Raw genomic sequence first — 23652 nt, forward strand, 5'->3', positions numbered from 1 at the left:
AATTCGCGTACAAGCCCACAACCGCGGGTTTGTGTTGTACGTAATGACAGTACAAAAAAAGTATTATGAACCTTATAAACACACGTTCTGATCACGTTGCAATGGACATTGCTTAACATTGAATTTCTTAACATTTTCGCTTATAACTTTTTTATTTATAGTTCTACGACAAAAAGTTACAAGACCAAAGTTGTAGAGAATTTAATTTGTAACAAAAAATGTTTATAATTTTTTTTGTCAGATAAATAGTTTAAGAGATACATCGTAAAAACCATTTCAACCCCTATTGTCAAGATGGCGGCCATGGAACAAGGTTGGCGACCCCACAAACTTGGTTTTAGGTTTACACTGACCTCCCCTACACTTCAAAAAAATAAAATTGCGTACTCTAAAAAACGCAAGGTAAGGCCTAAAAAATTTAACATTTCAATGGACTAAAAACCTAATCGCTGTGCCGAGTGACGTACGAATGACTTTTGCCAATAGGCGACTTCCTTCCGTACGTATTGGACCAACTAAGTTTAAAGTGTTAAAAATGTGAGGATCACATTTAACAGAAATAAAACACTGTAATTATTTCTAAGTACGATTTTTATTTACAATTTTTCAAAATTTCTAAAACTACTACATTTTAAGACAGATTATGTATCTATACTTAAAATAATTGCATCAACATTTAAAACTCTATTAATTGGATTTCTACTGTTACCAGGAATATTGAAATAGAATAAATAATTAACGCGATCTATTCTATTTACAATTACTATTCTACTGACGAATACTTAGCTGTTTAAATTCTTACACTACTTTAATATGAAGCATATATTCACAGCTTTTATTACTACGGTATATAATGTTTTTTTATTGTCTTTATATTAAATACTACTATTTTTTTAATTATATTTAAGATGAAACGAAAACACGTTAAATTAAACCAAGTAGGTTTTTAAGAATGCACATAAGTTTAGGTATACCGTAGAAAAACTTATTCCGTTGAATAAAATAAATGTTTTATAAGTACTTTCTGTTAGGTGAAACTTATCTCAGATTATAAATGACTATATTTGTAGCAATGCTACAGTAGCATAAACAAAATAATCTTTACATAAGGGTGCATCCAGGCTTCACGAATGCATGAGTCCGAGCACCGTTCGCCAGCGCATGGGCTCCGCTAATGATGTCGCGATTTGTGGTACATCAAGAGTTATAAGAAGCGAGCCAAATAAATTGGGTGCATGATGCATGCGAGCAGTGTACACGCGCACACGCTTACGAGCCCGTAGTAAAGAAATGCGCGACCAGCTGTAGTACCCGCGTCCCAGCGGCGCGCTCCGTCCACTCGCCACGTTTGGACGCACCCTAAAGGCGACGCGACGCTGAACGCAATGCCGTAGTAACTATTTGTCGAGACGTCAAATGCTATGGAATTGAATTGATTGCCATGTTACCATAGTGTGCACTTCAATATATCCAAATAGAAATTATTGATTGAATTTAATAATTAACCATTTAAAAAAAAAATTTGGTGCGGTGGTTTTTAAAACATGTGACTAGCTTAAACTGTTTTGGAAGATGATAATATAGATATTAGAGATAGACTACATCGGGTGGTTTAGTTTATGAAGGAAAATATTTGTTTTTCAGATAGTTTAGTATTTTTGCCTTTTTGAGAATTATTCTGTAAGTAGATTGAAATACTTATTAAAATATACTGAGCTATAGGTTTGCAATAAATATATTGCAAACGCCTTAGCATAATAATGCTAAGGCGTTTGTCTACCATATAATCAAATTTTGGGTCGATTTTTGTAGTATGCGCAAAATGGAATGTATGCAATGAATGTAGTATTTTACGGTTGCATTCCATCACTATTTTACTTTATTTAAATACTAAGGAATAATTTTGGCATTCACAGTCACTCATACATAGACAATTAGTTTCTACACTACAGATGAACTACAATACATTTTTATTAATACTAATCGAGATCAATAGTTGTTTGTGTCGGTGTGCGGTCCCCGCGTGGTGAGGCGGCGAGGTTCAGTTGCAGTAGTGTTCCTCGGTGGTGAGGCGGCACAGCTGGCAGTCGACGCGGCAGCACCAGTGGTAGCGGCAGTGGCAGCGCTCCAGCCGCGACGAGCGCACGGCGCGCCGCCCGCGCCCGCAGCACAGCCGCGCGCACCCCCCCGCGCCCCCGCCCAGGCTCGCGTTACACTTCCTGTGACATCACATACACTACATTTGTTACATTCTTATTATGGTTAATTTATTAATCTTTGAAATCATTGTCATTCAATAACGTTATATTGATGAATCCTCCTAGCCGAATTTTCGGCCACGGCGGCCAATCTTAGGCCACTCTCTGTTTCTTTACTCTCATAGTTCGGTGAGACAGTGATTCGACGTAGCCGTAGAGGGATCCGGCGCAGAACCAACGGGTTAACGTCCTTTTCGAGGCGCGGGGGTATCACACCGCTAACTTTCTGACTCCGAGCTGCGACTGAGTAATTTTTTAAGATGGAAAAACCCAGTTACAATTATTTTGGCCTGGCCCGGGATTCGAACCCACGACCAAAGCGCAGTAGTCTTACTCGTACCATGTACGATAACAACTACGCCACCGAGGCAGTCAATGTTATATTATTTCATTAGTGAAGGATTTTTTTGTAAAATGAGGCCACGAGCGTAAGACAAACGTACTCGGCATTTAAACAAAATAGTGCAAGGATTTTTATGAATATCGGACATCAGATTTTATCCATAAAACATATTCCACGAAACAGTCGCATGTATAGGTCTAACTGGTTTTTCAAGTGCAAGTGGTACATATCTTTTTAGTTTCATGGAGAAAGTGCCTTATTACTACCGTCCAGCCTTCATGGGGGGCGACTGATCCGTTAAGTTGGGGTCACTGTGCCCAACGACCAGACGTTGTGTCGTCCGAGGACGGCCGAGACGAGTTCCTAATGCTACATACACCCTAAACACGGCCTACCAACTAAAACTCCGCGTTGGCCATTTTTGGCGCATTAGGGACGTCTGCAGGCTTCCTCCGACTAGTGTCTAAGTTGTCGTTCGCAGCCGCCCTTACACAGTGCCGATTGGTGCGGCAAATCTCCTCTTGTGTGCGAGCTCAGAAGTCCCCCACGCACCGAAGGAAGTGATATATACCTGCCATGTGTCCCTAAAGAGCCGGCAGCGGGGTCGGGCTCGCAATAGTCTGGACTGGGCGTGACGTATCGCAGGCGCGGGCGCGCGTTGCGCGCAGTGTGTCGGCGCGGGCGCAGCGGGCCGGCGCGCGCCGCCTCGCCCGCAAGCACGGCCGCCACGCGCGCCAGCGGCGGCAGCGCGCGCCAGCACGTGCGCACAGAACACGAGCCCGACACGCCATGACACGTGCATTTCGTGCGCATGCCTCCCGACACCACCTACGACACGGCTCATTATAAATATGTTCTCATCTTTCATTTAAAAACATTATGTTATCAATGTGGTAGTTATTTCACCCTTGACTTTACCCCAATCAAATTATATGGTATAAATGCAAGCGAAGACCTACCTTTCGTCCAAACCGTCCATTAATGAGATTAGCTGACGCAATAAGAGGTCGTAAACGCTCGAGTCGTGTTCGCAAGTCCACCTGAGGATCGAAGCGTGGGTCGTCGGCTGCCATTCGATACTCTATGTTCCGATACCTAGAACCTCGATCTTCGAACTCGTACCTATTAAAAATAATTACAGGGTAATTTTGTTAATACTCAAATTGTGTTATAGTTTAGAAATTGGTTGCTCGTTTCCATGTTTTTTATTCCTCGGGAAATGACTTCACGCATAAGTATTCTATGGAATTGTAATGGGAGCTAAGGAATGTGTGCTTATAAGACTAGTGTGCATAGGAAGATATATTATAATGTTTAATTTCGGAAAATATCTACGAACCTCGATCTAGTTCTAAACCGTTTCCTTGTGGGCCTGCCGCGTCGCGGCGATCTCGGCAGTCGCTTGCGTCCGCGGCGGTTCTTCCTCCTTATTTTTGGCGGGTCGCTGGTGTTTGTCACTGCCGGTTGATCATCCACCAGGATTACCACCGGAGGTATAGTGGTCGTCTCGGGAGTGACAGTGGTTGTCGGAAATTCCGTTGTAGTTTCAATTTCCAGTATGTCTTCCACCTTACCATCACGTACGTCGATTTCGTGAACGTCTAGGAATTGTCTCGCAAACCTAATTCAGTCATATTTAATTTTTAATCACATGTTTCAAGACGTATTTAATATAGAATCTACTTGCAAATTAATTTTGTTGAGATCGATTGTTTCGTAGAATTTCATCTAGGTTGGGAATATTGTAGAGTTCTTTCATAGAGAGGATGAAGTTCCATATTGATAGCAAAGAAAGAGTAAATATTTTTACGTGATTTACTTACTTATAGTATATTACTTCTACCGATACTGTCAGGCCACACAGGTCCAACAAGTTTATGGAAAGGCGACTGTTTATAATTAGGGGGAGTTAGTAAAAGTATTTGTGTACCTTTCAGCCCACTGAAAATTATCTCCGCATCCGCCCCATTTGAACTGTGCGTGTGGCTCGGCGCGCGTGACCTGCGCCTGGCGCGGCGGGCGCGGCGGCGCGCGGGGCGGCGCGGCACACGAGCACGCCGCCAGCGCCCCCGCCGCGCACGCCCGCGCCACCGACCACGCCAGAGCAGCCGCCGACATTGCGTACACGTATGCCTGCTCGCGAGTGCCTAGTCACATAACCATCAAATTACCTCAACAATGAAACTCTGAAAGAATTGCTAACCGGGCAGCTACTGCTCCAACGGCTTACTGCACCCGTACGCTGCAGTCTCATGTACCATAATCCATTCATCACCTATTGCATCATTATAAGTAGATTCTTACCACTACTTACCTATAATATTTAAAGTGTTTGTTAGACATAAGGTAAGGACCTTAATTTGCAAAACATAAACTTTGTAGCGACACGAGCGATTTAATTAAACGGTAAGACATATATTGGAGTATGCAATATTCTTGTAAAATTAACCACTTTCTGGAAAGTGATAAAGAGTATATGCAGTCTACTTATTGTTTACCTGTCGCTTCTGCGTCAGTACACATTCTAGAAACTTAGGTGCTACAATGTACCTATCCCTCTTACTTTTTATACTAATTGCATTTAATAGCTGGGTAGAAACCCATTTTCCATTTTCTACGAACCTAGATATAATTTAGCATGTTAATAAACTGCGCTTGTCATTCTGGGAAATTCCGAACCAAGAAGTATTCATTGTTTCACTCACACTCGTGTAAAGGCTGTATTATCCGAGGTGAATAAGATTGATGTTCCGCAATCTTTATTTTAGTCCGGTATCTATATTTAGTTATTAATCTGAGATTGAAATTAAATATATTATATTTTCTCCCGACGTTTCGAAGACTTTGCAGCCTTCATGGTCACGGGGGGGACTATATAATACTAAAACCGCGATAGAATCCGAAAATTAGTGTAAACATAAGAAATCATTATTAATCTGAGGTTTTAAGGTTCGTATAGGTAAGTTCGGAGATGAGGAGGGCATATTTTTTTTAAAAGTAAGTACTGAATTTAAACCAGCATTATTAATAAAAAAAATGATTTATTTAATCTTTGAACATTAGACTTACGGAAAAAAAATAACCAAAAGAATATTGAACTTTATATGTGGTTTACTTATAAGAAATTATTTAAAAACTAGCAATGTCATCTTCTTTCCAAATCGTGTTTTATTTTTTGGAATCGTTGCCTTATTTAACATTGTTTTTGTGTATTTGTATGTTACTTAGCTTAGCTGTTAATTTATAATTGAACTTTATATTATAGCCATATATAAAGTTCAATTATTTTTTGGGTTGTACTTAGTGGTTTTTAGGGAGACGATTATTTGTTTTTAAGCATCCCATTTTATTTTTAAGGAATTCTCTGCTACATCTTCGACATTCAAGGTCAAACAACAATATTTTTTTAACATGGTAGTATTTTGATACTGTACTGAAACCAATACAGAAATAATCATTGAAATCCTGTTCGATTTTCAGTTTTCATCATCCGAAGTTATATGAAATCGAAAGCAAAAATTATCATTTAAATCGGGAAAATTATTATAAAAAGTGATTACTAAAACTAAAAATATATAATAAAGAACCTCCTTTAGTAACGGGTCAAAAAAAGGATTATAACAGAATATGTTTCGTAATTTTCGATTTATTAAAAGTTACTTTTCCCAATACTTACTTCCACTTACTTCGGTCTTACGTAGTATATTACTAACTCTATGTACTTCGGTGCACAATAAGAGCTTGCATGATAGTTTAAGAAATAAATGGACTTTTTTGGTAAATCTAACGTTTAACGATAAACGAGGGCTACTTACAGTAACATAATAGTACCAAAATATTTGGTTTGTTGGGTTTCCACAAAACGTTCTCATGTTGTTATAAAGTAATGTTTCAATATAAGTTATGTTAATATATAATTAATTTCATAATAATATTCAAATAAGTAGGTATCTACAAAATTTTACTTTCGGTGGGTACAAAGAGATCTCGTATAAATAATATACCCATGAACCTTATCATTTTTTGATCTCAATAAAAAAAGTTAATTATGTTTAGAAAGTCGGAAATTTATTTTCATAATTATAATGTGATAAGTTATTATATCTAACATGTTTTAATAGTAAGTAAGCTACTAATAAAAACATTATGAATCCTGAATAATATAATACATTATGAATAGTTGCATTGTTATTTTATAAATTAAAATGTTAAAATATTTCATAGGCAAAAATATTTGCATTACAAGTATGCGAATGTGAATATTCGGTACACCTTTATTTATTATTATAATAAGAGTTTTCAGATGTTTAATACTTTTTGAAGATGAACAGCACAAATGTAGTTATCAACAGTAATATACCTGCATTGTTGGAGTGTTATAATATGTAAATCAAATACAATCTTGGCTCCGCAGTCAGTTTTTAATTACAAGCAATCTCATCAAGATAGCGGCGCGCACTGGTCTTCAGTCAAGCCAAACAATAGCGTCGGCCGAGCTTATCGCTTGGCACATCGCAGCATGGGCCGAGGATAGCGCGTGAGTGCACAACTCACTCACGGTTATCGCTGAATGACGCCCCCACCGCCACCACTGCCGCCTCGCCCACTCCCTGGACGCTTGATTCATGCGTGTAATTAAATCTTTTGTCCGCTTTACCGTAGCTGAACCCTCAGCTCCTTAGTCCTTGCTGATTGTATTGTAAGACAAACGCTCGACAACGTTCTAGTTTAACAGGTCAAAGACAACCTATACGCTTTCACATACCCACTTCTTTCTCGTCAATCATGATAAGCCTGTTTGATATATCATTTAATCTATGAGTCGTCTCTACCCTCTAGCTTATGACCCCCGTGTTTTGTAGAGTCACTTTCTTCTGTATAACCAAACATAAATTCATTTATGATAATAAAGGTAAGTATTAATAAAACTGAGCCTGAAATGTGCATTGTTTAAAAATAATTTTCAATGCTTTTAACTAGAAACGGCGTAGTGAAAAGTTATTTTCTGTTCGCCACAGACATTCACTTGGTAAAACTTTTAATTAAAATGTATCAAGCGACGAGCACTCCAAAGATTCCTAACGGTTTGTTTGTATCCGGGAAAGTTCTGTGTCAATTAATTTTCTAAAGTGGGTACACGAAGGCGAAGTGGTGACCAGAAACAATAGACTATATTTCGCAGTCAGCGTCCACTTGCGTACGCTGCCAACTGCACAACGTCGCCGACCGCTACTACACCAAGAAAACTCTACCATTGTCTAGTTTTTCTATTTCTAACATGTCTATTGTTTCGGAATGAAGCGATTGTGAAACGTGAATGGTGCTGTTAACATCAGGTAACTTTTTGGCTTATAAATAATGATTTCAGTTTAGCTTTACTCTATTTTTGTAATAAGTAGATCTATAAAATATTTCATTATTTTTGGCTAGGTATGTGACTAGAGCAGGTACTATAGTGTCTAAAATATAAATGTCAATATAAATCAATATGTATTAAAATGCGCACAACTAAGCGCTCTGAAATCCATTCTATAAGTACTTAGGTACCTCTTATTAAACTATTCAAGAAATTTCTACACCTGTAAGTCTGTATAGCCTGTATACAGCAGTCATTAAATATTTTATTACAGCAATAGTAAGCGCAAGTATTGAACTTGGCTTCCTGAGACGCCGCGCCAGCTACGAGGCTACATCGCTACGATGTTGATGCAGCGTGCTGCGAGTTTCGTGCACTTCGTGTACACTAGGTAATTTTAACTCATCGCGTGATGTAAATTCCGTAAATTTAAAATTAAGATTCTTAATGAAAACTTTTCTTTTTGCCCTTTCTAAACCGAAAAGCGAAGTTAAAGGTGAACAATAGAGTAAGTAAAAATTAATTACCCGACAAGTGATAAATGTAGAGAATGCTCGGTGCGGAACGTGCACCGACGTCCGACGAGAAGAAAGGGCGTTGTCGTCACGCTGTCCGTACTAGCACAATCGACCTTCTCTCTTTTAAAAAAGTCTACAAAACTTTACTTTTCATTACTGACCGGAAGGTTTTCACACTGTACTTACTTATCTATACTATTATATAAAGCTGAAGAGTTTGTTTGTTTGTTTATTTGAACGCGCTAATCTCAGGAACTATAAGTTTGAATTTAAAAAATACTTTATTCTTGAAACGTCCTTTATCGGGGAATGTTATAAGGTATATAACATCACACTATGACCAATAGAAGCGTAGCAGCAATGAAAAATGTTGCAAAAACTGGGTAAATTTATTCCTTTTCAGAGTTTCCGCTGCGTGCGCTGCGTAAACGGTCCAAGTTATGCAGCAAAGATGTATGACGGCATTGTTCCTCTTAAAAAGTTCTACAAAAATATATTGTAAAACAAAATCCCCCGATTTATCTGTCTGTGCTTGGACGCGGTAAATGAAGTTTGGTTTGGGGATAGTTTGAAACCCTGGGAAGAACAAAGGCTTCCGGGAAAATATATAGCATGACATTCATAGCGGAAAACTTTAGCCCAAAAAAACTTTATCACGCGGGCAAAGCCGAGGGCAAAAGCTGGTCACATAATAATAGTCTGACAACTGAATGCATTAACAAGACTTATGTATAAATTAATTACATAGATACGAATCTTTAAAAAATAATAAACCGTTCTGCTTGAAAGTCGAAATATAGAAAGGAACCTCGGCGCGAAACTACGACGAGTAGCTCATCACTCTGCAGCTTTGAAGGCGTACAGATGACCGGAAACAGATTTAATATATTATTATGTATCTAGATACAATGTCACAATTAGAGCAGTGTCTATTTTATGAATCCTCTCAAGCCGCAGTGTTCAGGCACAGTTTTGTTCATATTCTTCAAGAACGTTGTATACTGTGTAATCACTAAATCAGTTTAGTATCACGAGCGCAGTGTCGTGGTACACATTGTTTTGTATTTCAAAGTTCTGCAAGTAATTATTGTTTATCGAAGGTCGTGTCGCTAACCATCAAGCGACCGGGTTGCTAGCCTCGGTATTTAGCCGAATAAACAGTTAGACTTGGAATACGTATGGCTCTATGATTTAAGTACTCTTACAATTTAATTGGATTATAAGTAATGTAGATATTTTTCTAACACAGGTACCTGTAAGTAAATCTGGTGTGAATTTAGGTGCGAGCTCAATGGAGGAACAGTTCCATCGGTCCCCAGCGTGCGCGGCGAGGCAGGCAGCGCGGGCGAGACGTGCGGCTGCGGCAATGTGCGGCATAGCCGTGGGCTGGCGACGGCAAGCGCGCGCCTGCCCGCCCCAAAGCGCACCCACTGCCCTCGCTTCCACGCACTCTTTCTCAGTCCAGTTTCCTTCGCTTTCGTGCAAGGCTCTGTTTGAAAGAGTTGTAATTATGAAATTTAATTTTTTATGCACAATTCAGATGACTATTATTTTATTATATATACTATATCTATATAAATTATTGACTAAAACTTGTGTACCCACCTATCTAATAAGGAGGAGTAAAACTTCGATTTTATTGTGTTTTTGGACTAGGTATACATATTTAAAAACTTGAAAATGAAATGAAACAAACAGTAGTATTTACGACGATCCAGAGTTTAATTACATTAATTTCAATCATTAACAGATTATAAGTTATATAATATACAGTTACTAATGCAACGTGCAAAAACAATTATTTATTTCCCTTATCTTCGAAGTTGGGCTTCGAAGTAGAGCGCGGTTGTGCGTCCGGCCTTCTAGCGAAGTCTGACCGCTGTCCGCGTTGGAAGGCCTCACACATTTCGTACAGATAATTAGGTAAGAAGTCAGCGCCTTCGCCTTCTCTACGACGCAGAAGGCGATACGCTTCCCGCAACGTAGGCTTCGGTGTCAATCGTAACTCTAACTCCACAGCTGTGGGAAAATGAGCTGCCAAAGAATACACTATTTCCAAATCCGAAGGCGGAGGCGTCAAATGACGATAGTTCGATACTTTATGCAAGAAATACTCTGACATACTCATTCGAGGTGTCTCCTCGTCGTATTTTCCAAGTTTCAAATCATAAAGCACCGCTTTTTGTCTATCGGGACCCCAGAACTCCTGCTCAAATGCTTGATAAAAACTTTCAATATCTTTAAACTCGCTTCTGAAACAACGTGCCCACATGAGAGGTACACCTTGCAAACAGGACATTATGAAGGGTAATTGTTTATCTTTATTCATATTCAGCTCTGAAATATAATATTTTATGTTATCAAGAAAATCCATAGGATGCATGTCTCCGTTGTCGTCAAAGTGCGGCCGCTTATTTATTGTAGCAGCAATCCAATCGCTGAGTTGCTCTGAAGGTATTTGTATCACCGTTTTACTGTCACCGTTTCTTTCGTCGTCTATTTCAAGTATTTTCGGTCTATCGTCATGTCGCGACATGGAAGGCTTATCATACACTCGGTCTGCTTTACCTAAATTAGGGAGTGACATATGGCTACGAAGTCGCGACGACGGCATTTGGCAGACGTCTTCCTGGCTAGAAAAACGAACACCAAAACCTAACGTCGTTGGTTTATACATTGAAGTGGCACTATAACTAAATTGCTCTTTCTTTGGAACTTCTTCTTCTTTCTTTTCTTTAACGGAAGATATTTTGTCTACCATCTCCGAGAGATTTGTCACTGATGACTTGATGTGACGCAAATCAACGAACAAGCTCATTATTCGTAAAGCAAAAACTTAAACCTTTGAACACATTTTGATTGATGATAATATCGTAAACTCGTATTAGAAGGACGTAGAGCTGAAACAATATAAAACTTCAGATTATTAATCAGCATTTTACTTATCACTGTTTGTGTCACATTGTTTGTTACATTCAATTGTTTGAAAGTCAAACAGATAAAACATTGATTAATTAAAGAAAAATGCTTATTGCCTTATTGATCTTAAAGTGTATAAGAAAAATATTTTTTAAATAACATTAAATGCGTGTCAATCAAGTGCACTTAACATTGTAAACGCACTAAAAGGAAGTGCAAATTAAAAACTTATAATTGAATCGTCCATGTGTAGGGCGGTGCATGTGCGAGGTCGTAGGAGATCGTAGTGCGTGCGTAAGTTGGTTGTATGGAAAGCTTACGTGCGGCAGCGGCGAGCGGGCAATCGTTACTACTCGCTGCCAACAGGGGATGCCGAAGTACTCGTCGCTTTTATAAACAGGCTTACGTTACCATAACTGGGTTATCGTAGACGGTATATTAAATTCCATTGACGTTCTGTCGTGCCTGCCAAGGACACGCGTTGCCGATGGCATCGTTTCCAATATTATGAGGGGACGCACGCTCTACACGAAAATACACTGACTTGTCTTCGAAAAGTGCTAGTAAAACTAATTTAACAAGTAAATTAAATACATCCCTGTCACACTACACTACAGTGACTTGTTAGCATTTATAATTTTCAACAAATCTAAGCTTGAGTACTGTATTAAAAAACTACCGTTAAGTACCTACTTTAGCGTAGCCCCAAGCAAAAACTCATTATTGATGCATTAGTTCCACGACATGCCGCCGTCGTCGTTTCGTTGCGCATATTTTTGCAACTTAAAGAGCGATAACTGAAAACCTTTTTTTATTTAAATCAAGAACAGTTGAATGTTGAAGAAAATTGGAATTTTATTATTCACTTAAATGCCTAATCTTTCTGTTTTGTCAATTTGGCAATCTGAAAAAAAAATATGAAAAAGACTTTGTTATGTACATTAGATATTATCTTAATACAATATAGTAAGTTATTCATACCTAATCGTGGTTACTTCTATATCTATAGATTTGAGCAATTTTCACTGTCTCAAGGAAAACAAAAGAAAAGTAATTAAAATTCAGTTCCGCTATAAAATCAGAAATTAGAACAATCGTGTTATGGTAGAACCGATATAAAAGGCTTTGTATTGCTTGAAATACCAACAACCGGGCCGCGTAATATCGCGAGGGATAGCGCACGCGATGTCAACTCGCTGTACATGACGCGTGATGGGGGCTCCGGCTCGTCAGTTCGGGCCGCACCAAGAGACAAGAAACGCTTGCAAACGCGAGATTGACACCATTGCCGTACCTAACTATAGGTTACATTCACGAAAATCGCATAATAGCAATTGGCTCCGGGACATAGAGTCAGAGCAATGCGGGCACAAAGCTTCCGCAGTCGGGCTGTATTATGGTTAATTCATGCAGAATGTAATTGTTCCGTTGTCAGACCCGATGCCCGGTGCCGGGAACATTATCGCATTCGTCACGCCGCGCACGTGTACGTTTGATCTAATAAAATAATTCCCGTATCAAATTTTACGCGCCTATCTCGATTCCGTAGACAAAGCAACCGAGCGAAGGGGCAAAGGGATTCGCTTTGTTAAATATATAACTGGTCGCGCACACAAAAGACCACCCAACTTTTTGAATATTTTATTGTATTGTATATAGATAAAATAGGCCGCCAAGTTTCAAAATCATTTGTTACTATTATTCCAAACGTGTAATATTCAATGCGCGATAATTATTCAAAGCAGAGCTAGATTTTGTATTTTATTGAATTGTAAGAATTATATATTAATGCGATGTGTTAAATGAATACACAAGGATTGCATAAAAAAGCTTTTATTTAAGAATCATGACGTCTATACTGAGCTCGTTGCCAATCAAAACGCTTGCAAAAACAAATATCTACGTGATTTAAATAATACTTACAATAATTCACTCTTTTGCTACAAAATATTTAAAAATGTGGAAACACATTTCGTATAGGATGATTAGACTTTAAAACGTCTAAAAAATATAAAGCCGACGCGGTGGAAACAAGAAACACGTTACGGGGAACGTTACAGCTGACGCGACTGAAACTGGCTCGCCGCTGATTCCGCTTTAATAATGATTAAATGCTGTATGATTGTCGTAGCGTGCCTGCTCCGCCCCTGTGGCGACCGCGTAGCCTGCACCGACCGAACCGGGGGGAAACTAAAGAAAAGTTTCGCCCTATCAAATGCAACTGCTATTATTTCTATATTTACTTTCAGTGATCAAAGTTTTACACCGACGAATAAATATAGAACAAAAGCTTACTCGTTTACATTACAAGCCGAGTAACTCAAATATTATACTGCAAGCCTACATTAATTTCATAAAATTATCGAGAAATGAGCTCGGTTATAGCATTGAAAAAAATACGATTAGAGTCATGAGATTCAACAAGCCACCCTCGACTCACAACACGCCGCTACGGTTCATTAGCCACGGGACAATGATACTTTAATTGCGTACCATTTGACACACGCGCAGTGCACCGACTTCCTAATGGCTATCAGTAATCAAGATCGATGATTACCATTTATCTACGGTGCCTGAGTACCCTAAACCCACAATGTATCGCAACCCAAATATAACTCTCATTTATGCAAAATATGCGGTTGAGAATACAAATTAATACGAGGGACGTTGCGTAAGTCTTATAAAATTGGAATTATACATGAATCCTGATCTAGTCATATTAAAATAACATTCAATATGCATTCAGAACACGTATCGGCAAATCCCATTACAGATGTAAATTTAGGTAAAGCGCCGTCAAATGGGAAGTAGGAATAATTGAAACAAATGCAGGGATTACTCAACAATTTGTTTAATTTAAGGGCGATTTATCTAAGTCTCCTCGGCGAAAGGAACAATTGTATCATTTTATTGGTATAAATTTGATGCTGGGCGCTTTTAAAATAAGAGTTGGCTTGCCAGAAACAAAGAACTCGGTGCTCATTCTTATCCTCCTTCACATCTTAATCATACAAAAACTGACTGAAGTTACATGTAATCAAAATTAATTTGCGTTCCTGCTGAAACGGTAGCTCATAGGTTTTATGAGGAAACAGTCGTTTTACCTACCATTATTTAAAATTGCTAAAAAAATTACACTTAACAAATTTCCTAGGCGATTCTTTCGATTATTTTCTTTCGAATATTCGATTTCCTTTCATAGTCATCAGATAACGCGGATATTTCTAAACATAAGAAAAGGTATGTGTTTGCTATTATTTCTTCAAATTAGGTGCGTGGGTGTAGTACCTGTGTACTCAGTGGCAGTAATTAGGCACTCAATTTATTGCAACGATAGATATTTTTGTAAGCCCTCCAACTGCATGAGCCACGAGGGTTGTTCAGTAAAACGTCGTGCCTTATCTTAACATGAACGAACGCTAGCCGAGGGCGTATATTAGAAAGATTAGCAAGAAACAGTACAGAGGGTGGTCATTAACTGGGAAAATTTCGTAATTACGTGATAATAATTAACACACACCTGGTTTGTTCTTATGATTAATTCTTATTTATTATAAAACTTCCTTTATTTTTGTACACATTTTTCTATTTATTTACAATGATTAAATTCAGTAAATACAGAATGGGTATTATAGATGTCTTTCAGGTCGCCAACTTAACGTAACGTTGCTAGGCTACAAATGCGTCTCTAACTTACTTAACGAATTTCTTGATTTGAATAGCTTAGCCTGCTGCTACCTATCAAAATAAAATAATTTTATCGCATCTCTGGTGGGAAGTCAGTATTATTCTACAACGAATCGAGTGATTTGAATAAATTTGGAATTTTTTCTTGACACTTACCTTTTCTACCGAAATTCAGAGACTTATAACATGATGATTTTTACCGAATTTTAATCAATGTTCCCATGTTATAACTTATATGTGGTAGAAATTTAATCAAAGAAAAGAACAAAAAATTGACCAAAACTCTATTATGAATCTTACGCCAAGTAAATACTAGATCTACAATACCCAAGTCTGACACCATCGCGCTGAGAAAATGATTCTTAGGAAACACTTGAAATTGAAGTGAGAGAGCGCAGTAGAGTTTATCCGATCTATACAGCAAGGTTTTACAAGGTTCAAAATATTACTAGGTTCTTTTAAAACAGTTAAAGAACAAAAAAACATACTTATTTTATTTTTTACTTTTTGCAGGTTTTTTGTGTCGAGGGTTATTTAAATTTCTAGTTCCAACCATTGAGACCATTTATATGAGCGTAAACATGCTGTATCTGCTGTAAGTTACTGAGGAATTGGATATCCCATAAACTACATACATGGTGCTGCAGCGTTAGCTCATGGTTGCCATGTCTTAGAAATTTCATCGAAGTAATAGTATACCCAATTTCAAAACAATGGAACCTGTGAAAGCGGGAAAGGGCTGATGTTCTAAATAGATTTGGCCTGAATAGATTTTCCTAAATTATACTTGAAAACTATTTCAATCACATCAGGTTTCAAACAAAAACAAAAAAAAAAAGATATCAAAATCGGTTCACTTGTTTTGGAGCTATGATCCCACAGAGAAATATACAAATACACACGCACACCTTAAACTTATAACACCCCTAAAATCAAGGCCGTTATGTAACAAGTGATATGATATATATAGATATAATATGTATTTCTTTCTATATACTGAATAAAAGTAACATGAAATCTTAAACATAGGAACAATGATTTCATTTTAAGTACCTAGTTATAGTAAATGTTAGAATTTACCATACACTCGGTACATGGAGGAATAATCCCTTAAGACATTTAGTCGTATTAAATACTGTGTCTTTTGGAATGGATTAGTCAGGTCATTACAATAGGGAGTACAACGAAATACATGATCGGTGTTTAGTCCGCCCATAAAGCTTTGTCCGGTTGGCGGGGGAGCGACGAGCGGTGGAAATCCGTGCGTGAGTCAACGCTTGGCGCGCCAGACTGCTTGCCGCCCCGCGGCTCGCGCTGTGCGATCTGAACTGCTTTAATGTGAATTCTTACCAAAGATATTAAACAGTTTAGTTAGTTATAGACCGGACATCAGCACCAAATTTGTACTCTAAAAGTTATTACCAATTGGTAACAAGTCGTTGTCATATTTAAAATGTCCGTGTGACAAGATATCACAGCGATCTTAGATGTTAATACAAAATATCCTAATGTGCGCATTAAAAACGTTCAATCACAATATGGAAAAAATATAAAGAATTTTACATGAGTATTTTTCGATTTCGGGGTAGATTGAGTAACCACAGCATGAGCGCAAAAAATTTTGTATAACAATTTTCCTAATGCTAATACTTTTTTTTTACTTTATGATTAATAATTAAGCGATAAAAAAAAATCAAAAAATCGCTTTCTCAGAGTAAACTGAAAAGAAGTACCTAACTGACGCATTTTGTGAGATTTCTGGTGAGTCAAAATATTCTCAAAATTTCACTACCTTATGGCGTGTAGATTACCAGATGGGTACTGCTTGTAAATATCATATTACTGCAGTACTAGGTATTTAACTCGTTTTGGTGTTACGCCGATAAAAAGTCAATCTTGCCACACATGTTTTGTAGACAGCAAATATTTCAAAACAATCTGTAAAACATTCTCTGAAACGAAATCCGACAATGTTGATAAATGGACCCTAACATCAAAGCGTCACGTCGATACGCCCGAACGAGAGATATCTGTGACAAAAATAAAAGTCGTTCAAATGTGTTGCACTGAGGATGTCGGTAATTTATGAATTTGTCAGGACAAACTGAACATCGTCGGCGGTGTAAATAAAGAGCTCTGTGGCGTGGATAAATTTGTGTCAGATCAAATGAATCGTGCGAGAACTTATTTGTTCCATTGCACGTGCTCCACCCTTGTGCACTAAATAAAAACAATGGCTCATGCCCAAGTAAAGCGAATGTACTAACGTTTATATAGTCTAATACGATGAAAAAATCCCATTTATTGGAACTATTGTTAGGCTGTGTTCTCACACAACTTTAAAAATTATTTAAACAATTTGTAAATTTGTATAATATCCCTGAAATACTTTTTTTTTAAACCGTTTAAAGGTAAAATAATAAGTATCATAAATAAAATGCATAGTTTAAAAGTGGCTCAAAATAATATAACGGCGGTCGATGTGATGCCAAATAATTTACTCAACGCAATATAAAGCTTAATTGGTCTACTACTGAGAATATTTCGGTCGAAGCCCAATTAATGCAGATGTGTAAATAATAACCACAACTACAGCTATAATAGTTAGTTACTATTACTATAATAGTTTATATTGCATTGTACCTACATTGGAAACCCATACATATCTTATATATTCATAAATATTTATAGTAATCGTATGTCTGCTAGTTTCTTGACGTTATACATTGATTAATGCACAGTTTGTATGGATTTACAGATTGACAACTATAAATTAAGACCGACATCATTTATAATTATTTAACACTACCACTATAATTAACAATGTCCCTTGACTTTGCTTGGATCCTATTTTCAATTTGCTTTTATGAAAACCCTTCATTTCCGCAGGAAAATTAATTTATTAATTTCTTGTTAAACCGTATCTAAAGTTCCATTTTTTTGGATTATATCGGTTTTGAGGTTTGTTATTCTTTTGTTAAAAAGCTTTTTATTTTTTGCTTTTCTTATTACGTATAAAACACGCTTAATTGAATCCAATACAAAAATAATCATAAAAAACCCTATTTGATTTTGAGGAGTTCCCTCCTGCATCTTCGAAGTTCAAGATTAAACAACGATATTTTTAATACAGCGGTATCTCGGTATCGAACCCAAACCAAGAACATTCATCGAAATCTTGTTTGATATTGTGAAGTTCCTCTTTGCTTCTTCGAAGTGTCCTATACCAAAAATATTATAATGGGACCAATCGGAAAATATACGAAATCGAAAGCAAAAAAAATATTTAATTCGGAACATGGGGTAAAAATTCTCACCGAACAAAGATACAAAAAAAATACTATAAAGAGATAACCTCTCCTTTGAAGTCGGTTAAAAATACCCGCACTCTACAGTACATAAGCCCTCTAAACATAAAAATTATATAAATCAAATTTATTTCATAAATATATAGAAATCATTTAAGAATTAACCTAGTAGAATTACCACATAAAACTTGGGATAGGCTTGCAGATACATACGGCTGCACCAATATTATTTGTACCTACTATTCTACGCATAGTTGTTATGTGATCCAGTGTTCCTGGCCACTTATAATTCAAACGGTAAGAACGTAGCGAAGTTTGTGAAGCCTCTCACGTTTTACCTATTCAATACACCAGTGCTTTTGTAAGTTTTCCGGTACGGAGATTTCGCTGAGTTATGAAATTACATGTTATGGTTTATATTATATAGGTATGTGATCCAGTTTCGAATAGCTCGAGTAGAGAATATGTATAAACTGTTCATCGATACTTTTTAATTTATCTTTTATTTTTTTAGTTATCCGACGGACGGATCTCTACAACTCTATCTTGTGAATAATTTAAAAATCGACTGTCTCGGTGGCGTAGTTGTAATTGTATATGGTATAGGTACGACCACCGTGCTGAGGTACTGGGTTCGAATCCCGGGTAAGGCCAAAATGTGTGTGAACCCAATGTAACTGGGTTTATCCATCTTAAAAAATTACTCAGTCGTGGCTCGGAGTCAGGAAGTTGGCAGTGTGATACGCCTGATTCTCTTTCCGGTCATGTCGGATTACCGTCTCACCGAAGTATGAGACTGAAGCAACAGCGAGTGCACTTGTATATTGTGAACACACTTGTTAACTATAATATCTCCTGCGTACTTGGCTGATCTCCGTTAAGATTGACCGTCGTGGCCGAAATTTGGTTAGGAAGGATCATCTTGTAAATATTATTAATGATTTTATTTACCTAATTTAAAATTAATCAATTCATTAATATAATATATGATTCGAATATAAATGATTTATAATAGGTAAGGATATATTGAAAATTGTGTGTCTTTACACCCAAAAGTTTTCATTAACTTCTTAGGGTAGAAAGTAGGCACCAATAAAATATATTATCGTGTATTAACTTTTGCATGCAAGCACCATTAATTCCCAATTTTGTCGGGAATTATTATTGCTACATTTACTTAAAGATATTTTTATTATGTTATTTGAATCAAAAGAGGCGTCTATTATTTAATTTAATAAACGGATAATTACAGAACAAAACCCAACAAAAGTAATACTTAAACATCGTTATTAAATAAAAACTAGATTGTGCTTACGTGCACTAATAGAAATCCCTTAAATAATTATACTGATACTACAAGATACTAGTTACTTCTTTCCTGCTGAGTACATCGTCTTATAGTATTTGTAAGATACACGTATATAATATAATTTAAAAAAATATACCATTAGCATTTTACTTCATATCTTACATGAGAATTTGCTAGTCTAAACTTAGCTTAACACAAATGTGTTATTAATTGACCTCAGTAACGACATATTCCTATAACAAAGGCGAGGTGTAAAAACTCACGAGAGTTGCTATCGTATTTAACTTTGAACACACTAACAGCGCCGATGAAAATATTGACAAATTGGTCGATTTACAAAGTACAGTCGCAAAAATCAGCAATCTTTTTGCTTTGTAGCATTTTACCTTTTTCACGTAGGTAATAAAATTGGAGCAAATCTATATCCAACATGGTGGAATAAAATAAATCTGTTATAAAGTACCTCGTATTTCACTTTCGTCCGCAGACATATATCGGGTAGGTACCTACACGACGCTGAAGGGGAATTCAATAAAAATCACAATCGTAAAAACTAAGACGACAGCCATATAAAAATACCTAAGAAAGCATTAAGAGCCGTCCCCTAATAATAGGTCCCGCCAGATGCACGGGACGGCCGACTGGAAAAGTCACAGTGGCAACTCGAGCGAAGGAAATTATTTTTTTCGGTCTGCCACACACGGCCCTTACTAACTCAGCGAAAACTTGAGATCGTTCTTGCGATCTCAGTAACTAGAGTCAACGATTTTTAAGAATTCGAATAGATTCAACGTCCTAAAACAAGGACCTAAGTACAAATACTCGAAATAATAATAAATTCCTTAAGTGATAGCTAGATATTGAAATGGAACTTACACATGGTAAGACGGTTCATCAAGTCTATTTTAACCCAGGTTGCGAAGTTCTCAACACTCTTCCGGGTTCTAAGACCCGGAAAGTCTATCCGTCATCTTTCACGTCTTAAGATTGTATAAGGTATATTATGAAGTGTTAAATTTGTACTGTTTATTTCAGTCTGCCTATTAAAGGATTACTAGGTATATACTATATACGCACCTATAAGTATCTATTCTTACGCGACGCGACGTAGACAAAATCCTTATTTAAATCAAAGACACATATAGAGATAAGAAGAGCAGACAAGACATCAAATTAGCTAAAAAGCTTTGATGCGCTTACGGGCGGCTGCGCGTTCAGTTAATGTGCTTTATTTGTATAAACATGAAAATAAATACAGTGCTTTTGGACGGGCGTGTTACGTGGCTTTTAGCATCTTTTTGTGATATTAAAAATGATAAATGAGTACAATGTCTTATGAAGCTTAGCGGTAACCATCACACTAATATTCGTCACAGTACAATGTAATTAAAAAGTATATTATACATTCAGACTGAAAAAATAGTATGAGTTTTTTTGAACATGTATTAATTCACTTTTGGAGTTTTATGAAACGTTGTTAATAACTTTGGAGAAATTTTAAATGTTACTGGACGCCATAGTTGCACCTATGTACATATAAAATAGTGAAAATATTTACGAGTTAATTCTGTTTCTGGGTTCTAGGTAATTTATTATTATTATAAGGTATATAAGCCTATAGAAATAAATATTTGATTTTTAACATCCCTAAGCAATTCGCCATATTTAACAAGTTGTTACAATTTAGCTACCTATAGATTTTCTTTGGTGATCATAGGATTAAAAAATTGTAGGTACCTAATTTCTAATAAAATAATGTTAATTGTCGGATGGCATGTGAAAAAGGATGCAGGTAATAGGTGTCCCATTTTAAACGAAATCGTATGATTGCAAAATATAATAAGATTTGATACCTACAAAAAATCCGTGTCATAAAGCAAAAACTGGGTGCCCTGGTTGAACCTCTGCCCACCCCTTCGAGGATAGTCATGTGTATGTGTGTTATAAATATATTAAGTACATTATGTAACAATTACATAAATAAATTATTGTTGTTATCCGAGGAAATAATCTAAGAGTTGATAGATACTTTGGGAAGATGTTTCGAGGCAATGTTAAACGATATTAAAATAATGCAGAGCTGGCTAAAGGGTTGCAGTTTTTAAACAACCTTTAAATTATTAAAAAAACATTTTTTGTTGTTGCAAGTAAGGGTTTTGGGATTTAATATCTTTTAATTTAGTAATTAAAAAGTTGTAAAAACATAAACGCCAGATATATTAAAAGAAATATGAGCCCTTTTCTTTAGTTTGCCGCAAGTCATTGCTTCTTAGTATTTGGTGCTATTAGCGATATTCGACACTATGGAATGAGGTATGCTGTTCCTTTTTTGTGTAAGTCAACGGGTTTGAAATGTATATTTTTTAAACTGTATGATTGGATTTAAATATTAAAACAATATTCCTAGCCAAGAATCATATCCTCACTCATTTCAATACGATGTTTGCGTGCATCATTAAAACGAAATATAGATAGTAGTAGGATTCAAGCAACCTAAACATAATCTCTTCTAAATAAAATACCCATAGTTATGTATAAGAACTTAGTTAACAATGAAACAACACACTAACGGAAACAGTTAACATTTATACCAAATCTCTATAATCCTATGTTGCAACTATCATAGCACCCAGGATTGAACGCCGAAATAATTAGGGTAGTTCAACCGATTCCCGAAAATCCGGTTTCACAACCGGAGCTCATCATTCCCGGAACATTACCGGGTGTAATCTCGGGGGCGAATAATTGCGGGCTGCAGCCGAACAACGCCGCTCATTAGTGCAATGTTCAATTAGGGAGCGTCGATGGATGCGGCTCGCTCCACTACACAACCTACTCGCGTTACACTAGTTTTGCATTCTATACGTTTCCAATTACAAAATGGCATTGTTAGTTCACGTGAAATGATTCCCTTTGTTCTATAAATTGCAACCAATATTTCTAGGTATTGATACAATGTTTTGCTATTTTGATATTTTCTTAGTTCATAAATATCGTAACACTAAACCGATATAAGTATGTATGTAACATGAATCAAAAATGTATGTATGGCATCTCACCGCTGTTGAAAAAGTTTACTTGGTCGGTGTAAATTAATTATAAAATATGGGGATGTACTTATTAGGTATATTTTTTTTACAATCAATTTGATGCAATGAGTATAAAATCATATTATTTAAAATTTTGATGTAGTTGGTTTGATGACTTTATAACTAATATGTTACAATAATTAAGCTTATTATATTATAATTAAAATACCTTCTGTACTTAAATAAAATATTTGTAATTACAATAAATTAAATATAAATGGTAAGTAAGTACTTACAGCCATCGAATCGCCTCAGTTGGTTTCGGCAAAAACACAAAGAAAAAACTTAAAAACGCAAGAAAACGACGCATTGTAAAACAATTTAAAACACTTGATAATTACACCGGAAATGTAAAAGAAATATAAAAATTAAACTGAAAGGCGCGAGAGATTTAGGCGGGAAAATCTCGAGCAGTGGCAAGGACGAGCGGCCACAGCGTACAGTGCGTGGTCGAGCGGCGAGCGCGGTCGAGATACGTCTGCGACACACGAGCCAAGCGAGCCGCGGCCACCTCCGCCACACGCGGCCACTGGTCAGGCAGACAGCGCCGCCGCGCCTAGCCATAGATTACACCTCCACACAGAACCGACGTAAGCTAACTAATTACTTAATATCTTCAAACGCTATATATGTTGTTCTTACTATTTACTAGTTATTTAGCATACTTACAGGTCTTCAGTTTATCAGCGAGATATTTATCATTATCGCATCTAAGCTACTATTGCTTATTGTTTTTTAATTAACATAATATGCCTTCGTGCGCCTTTCGATTCATAGGCATTCGATTAGTTTGGTAGTAGGCGGCCGTGCGGCCGGCCAGCACGCCGGGAGGCGGGAGGACATAAACTCCCCACGCGAGCGGCAC

The 23652-nt window shown here is 36.9% G+C and overlaps 1 protein-coding gene across 1 annotated transcript; it reads right to left on the minus strand.

Annotated features, from left to right (window-relative positions):
* Positions 1-584: 584 nt before the first annotated feature.
* LOC115445080 (protein Wnt-11b) lies at positions 585-23307 on the minus strand. Its single transcript, XM_037444440.1, has 7 exons — positions 23024-23307; positions 9729-9964; positions 4532-4748; positions 3941-4222; positions 3561-3723; positions 3173-3429; positions 585-2219 (listed from the first exon to the last, which is right to left on the minus strand). The coding sequence occupies exons 1-7, from the start codon at positions 23095-23097 to the stop codon at positions 2042-2044; spliced, it is 1407 nt and encodes a 468-aa protein (XP_037300337.1). The 5' UTR covers positions 23098-23307; the 3' UTR covers positions 585-2041.
* Between the last annotated feature and the right edge of the window lie 345 nt (positions 23308-23652).

This window comes from Manduca sexta, chromosome 28, assembly GCF_014839805.1.
Source record: "Manduca sexta isolate Smith_Timp_Sample1 chromosome 28, JHU_Msex_v1.0, whole genome shotgun sequence".
Lineage (NCBI taxonomy): Eukaryota > Metazoa > Arthropoda > Insecta > Lepidoptera > Sphingidae > Manduca > Manduca sexta.

Coding starts and splice junctions, on each gene's coding strand:
- LOC115445080 (XM_037444440.1), bottom strand. CDS start 23,097: ATGCGTCGTTTTCTTGCGTTTTTAAGTTTTTTCTTTGTGTTTTTGCCG. Junction 9,965..23,023: donor ACTGAGGCGATTCGATGGCT/GTAAGTACTTAC, acceptor TCTTTCAAACAG/AGCCTTGCACGAAAGCGAAG. Junction 4,749..9,728: donor CACACCAGATTTACTTACAG/GTACCTGTGTTA, acceptor TTATGTGACTAG/GCACTCGCGAGCAGGCATAC.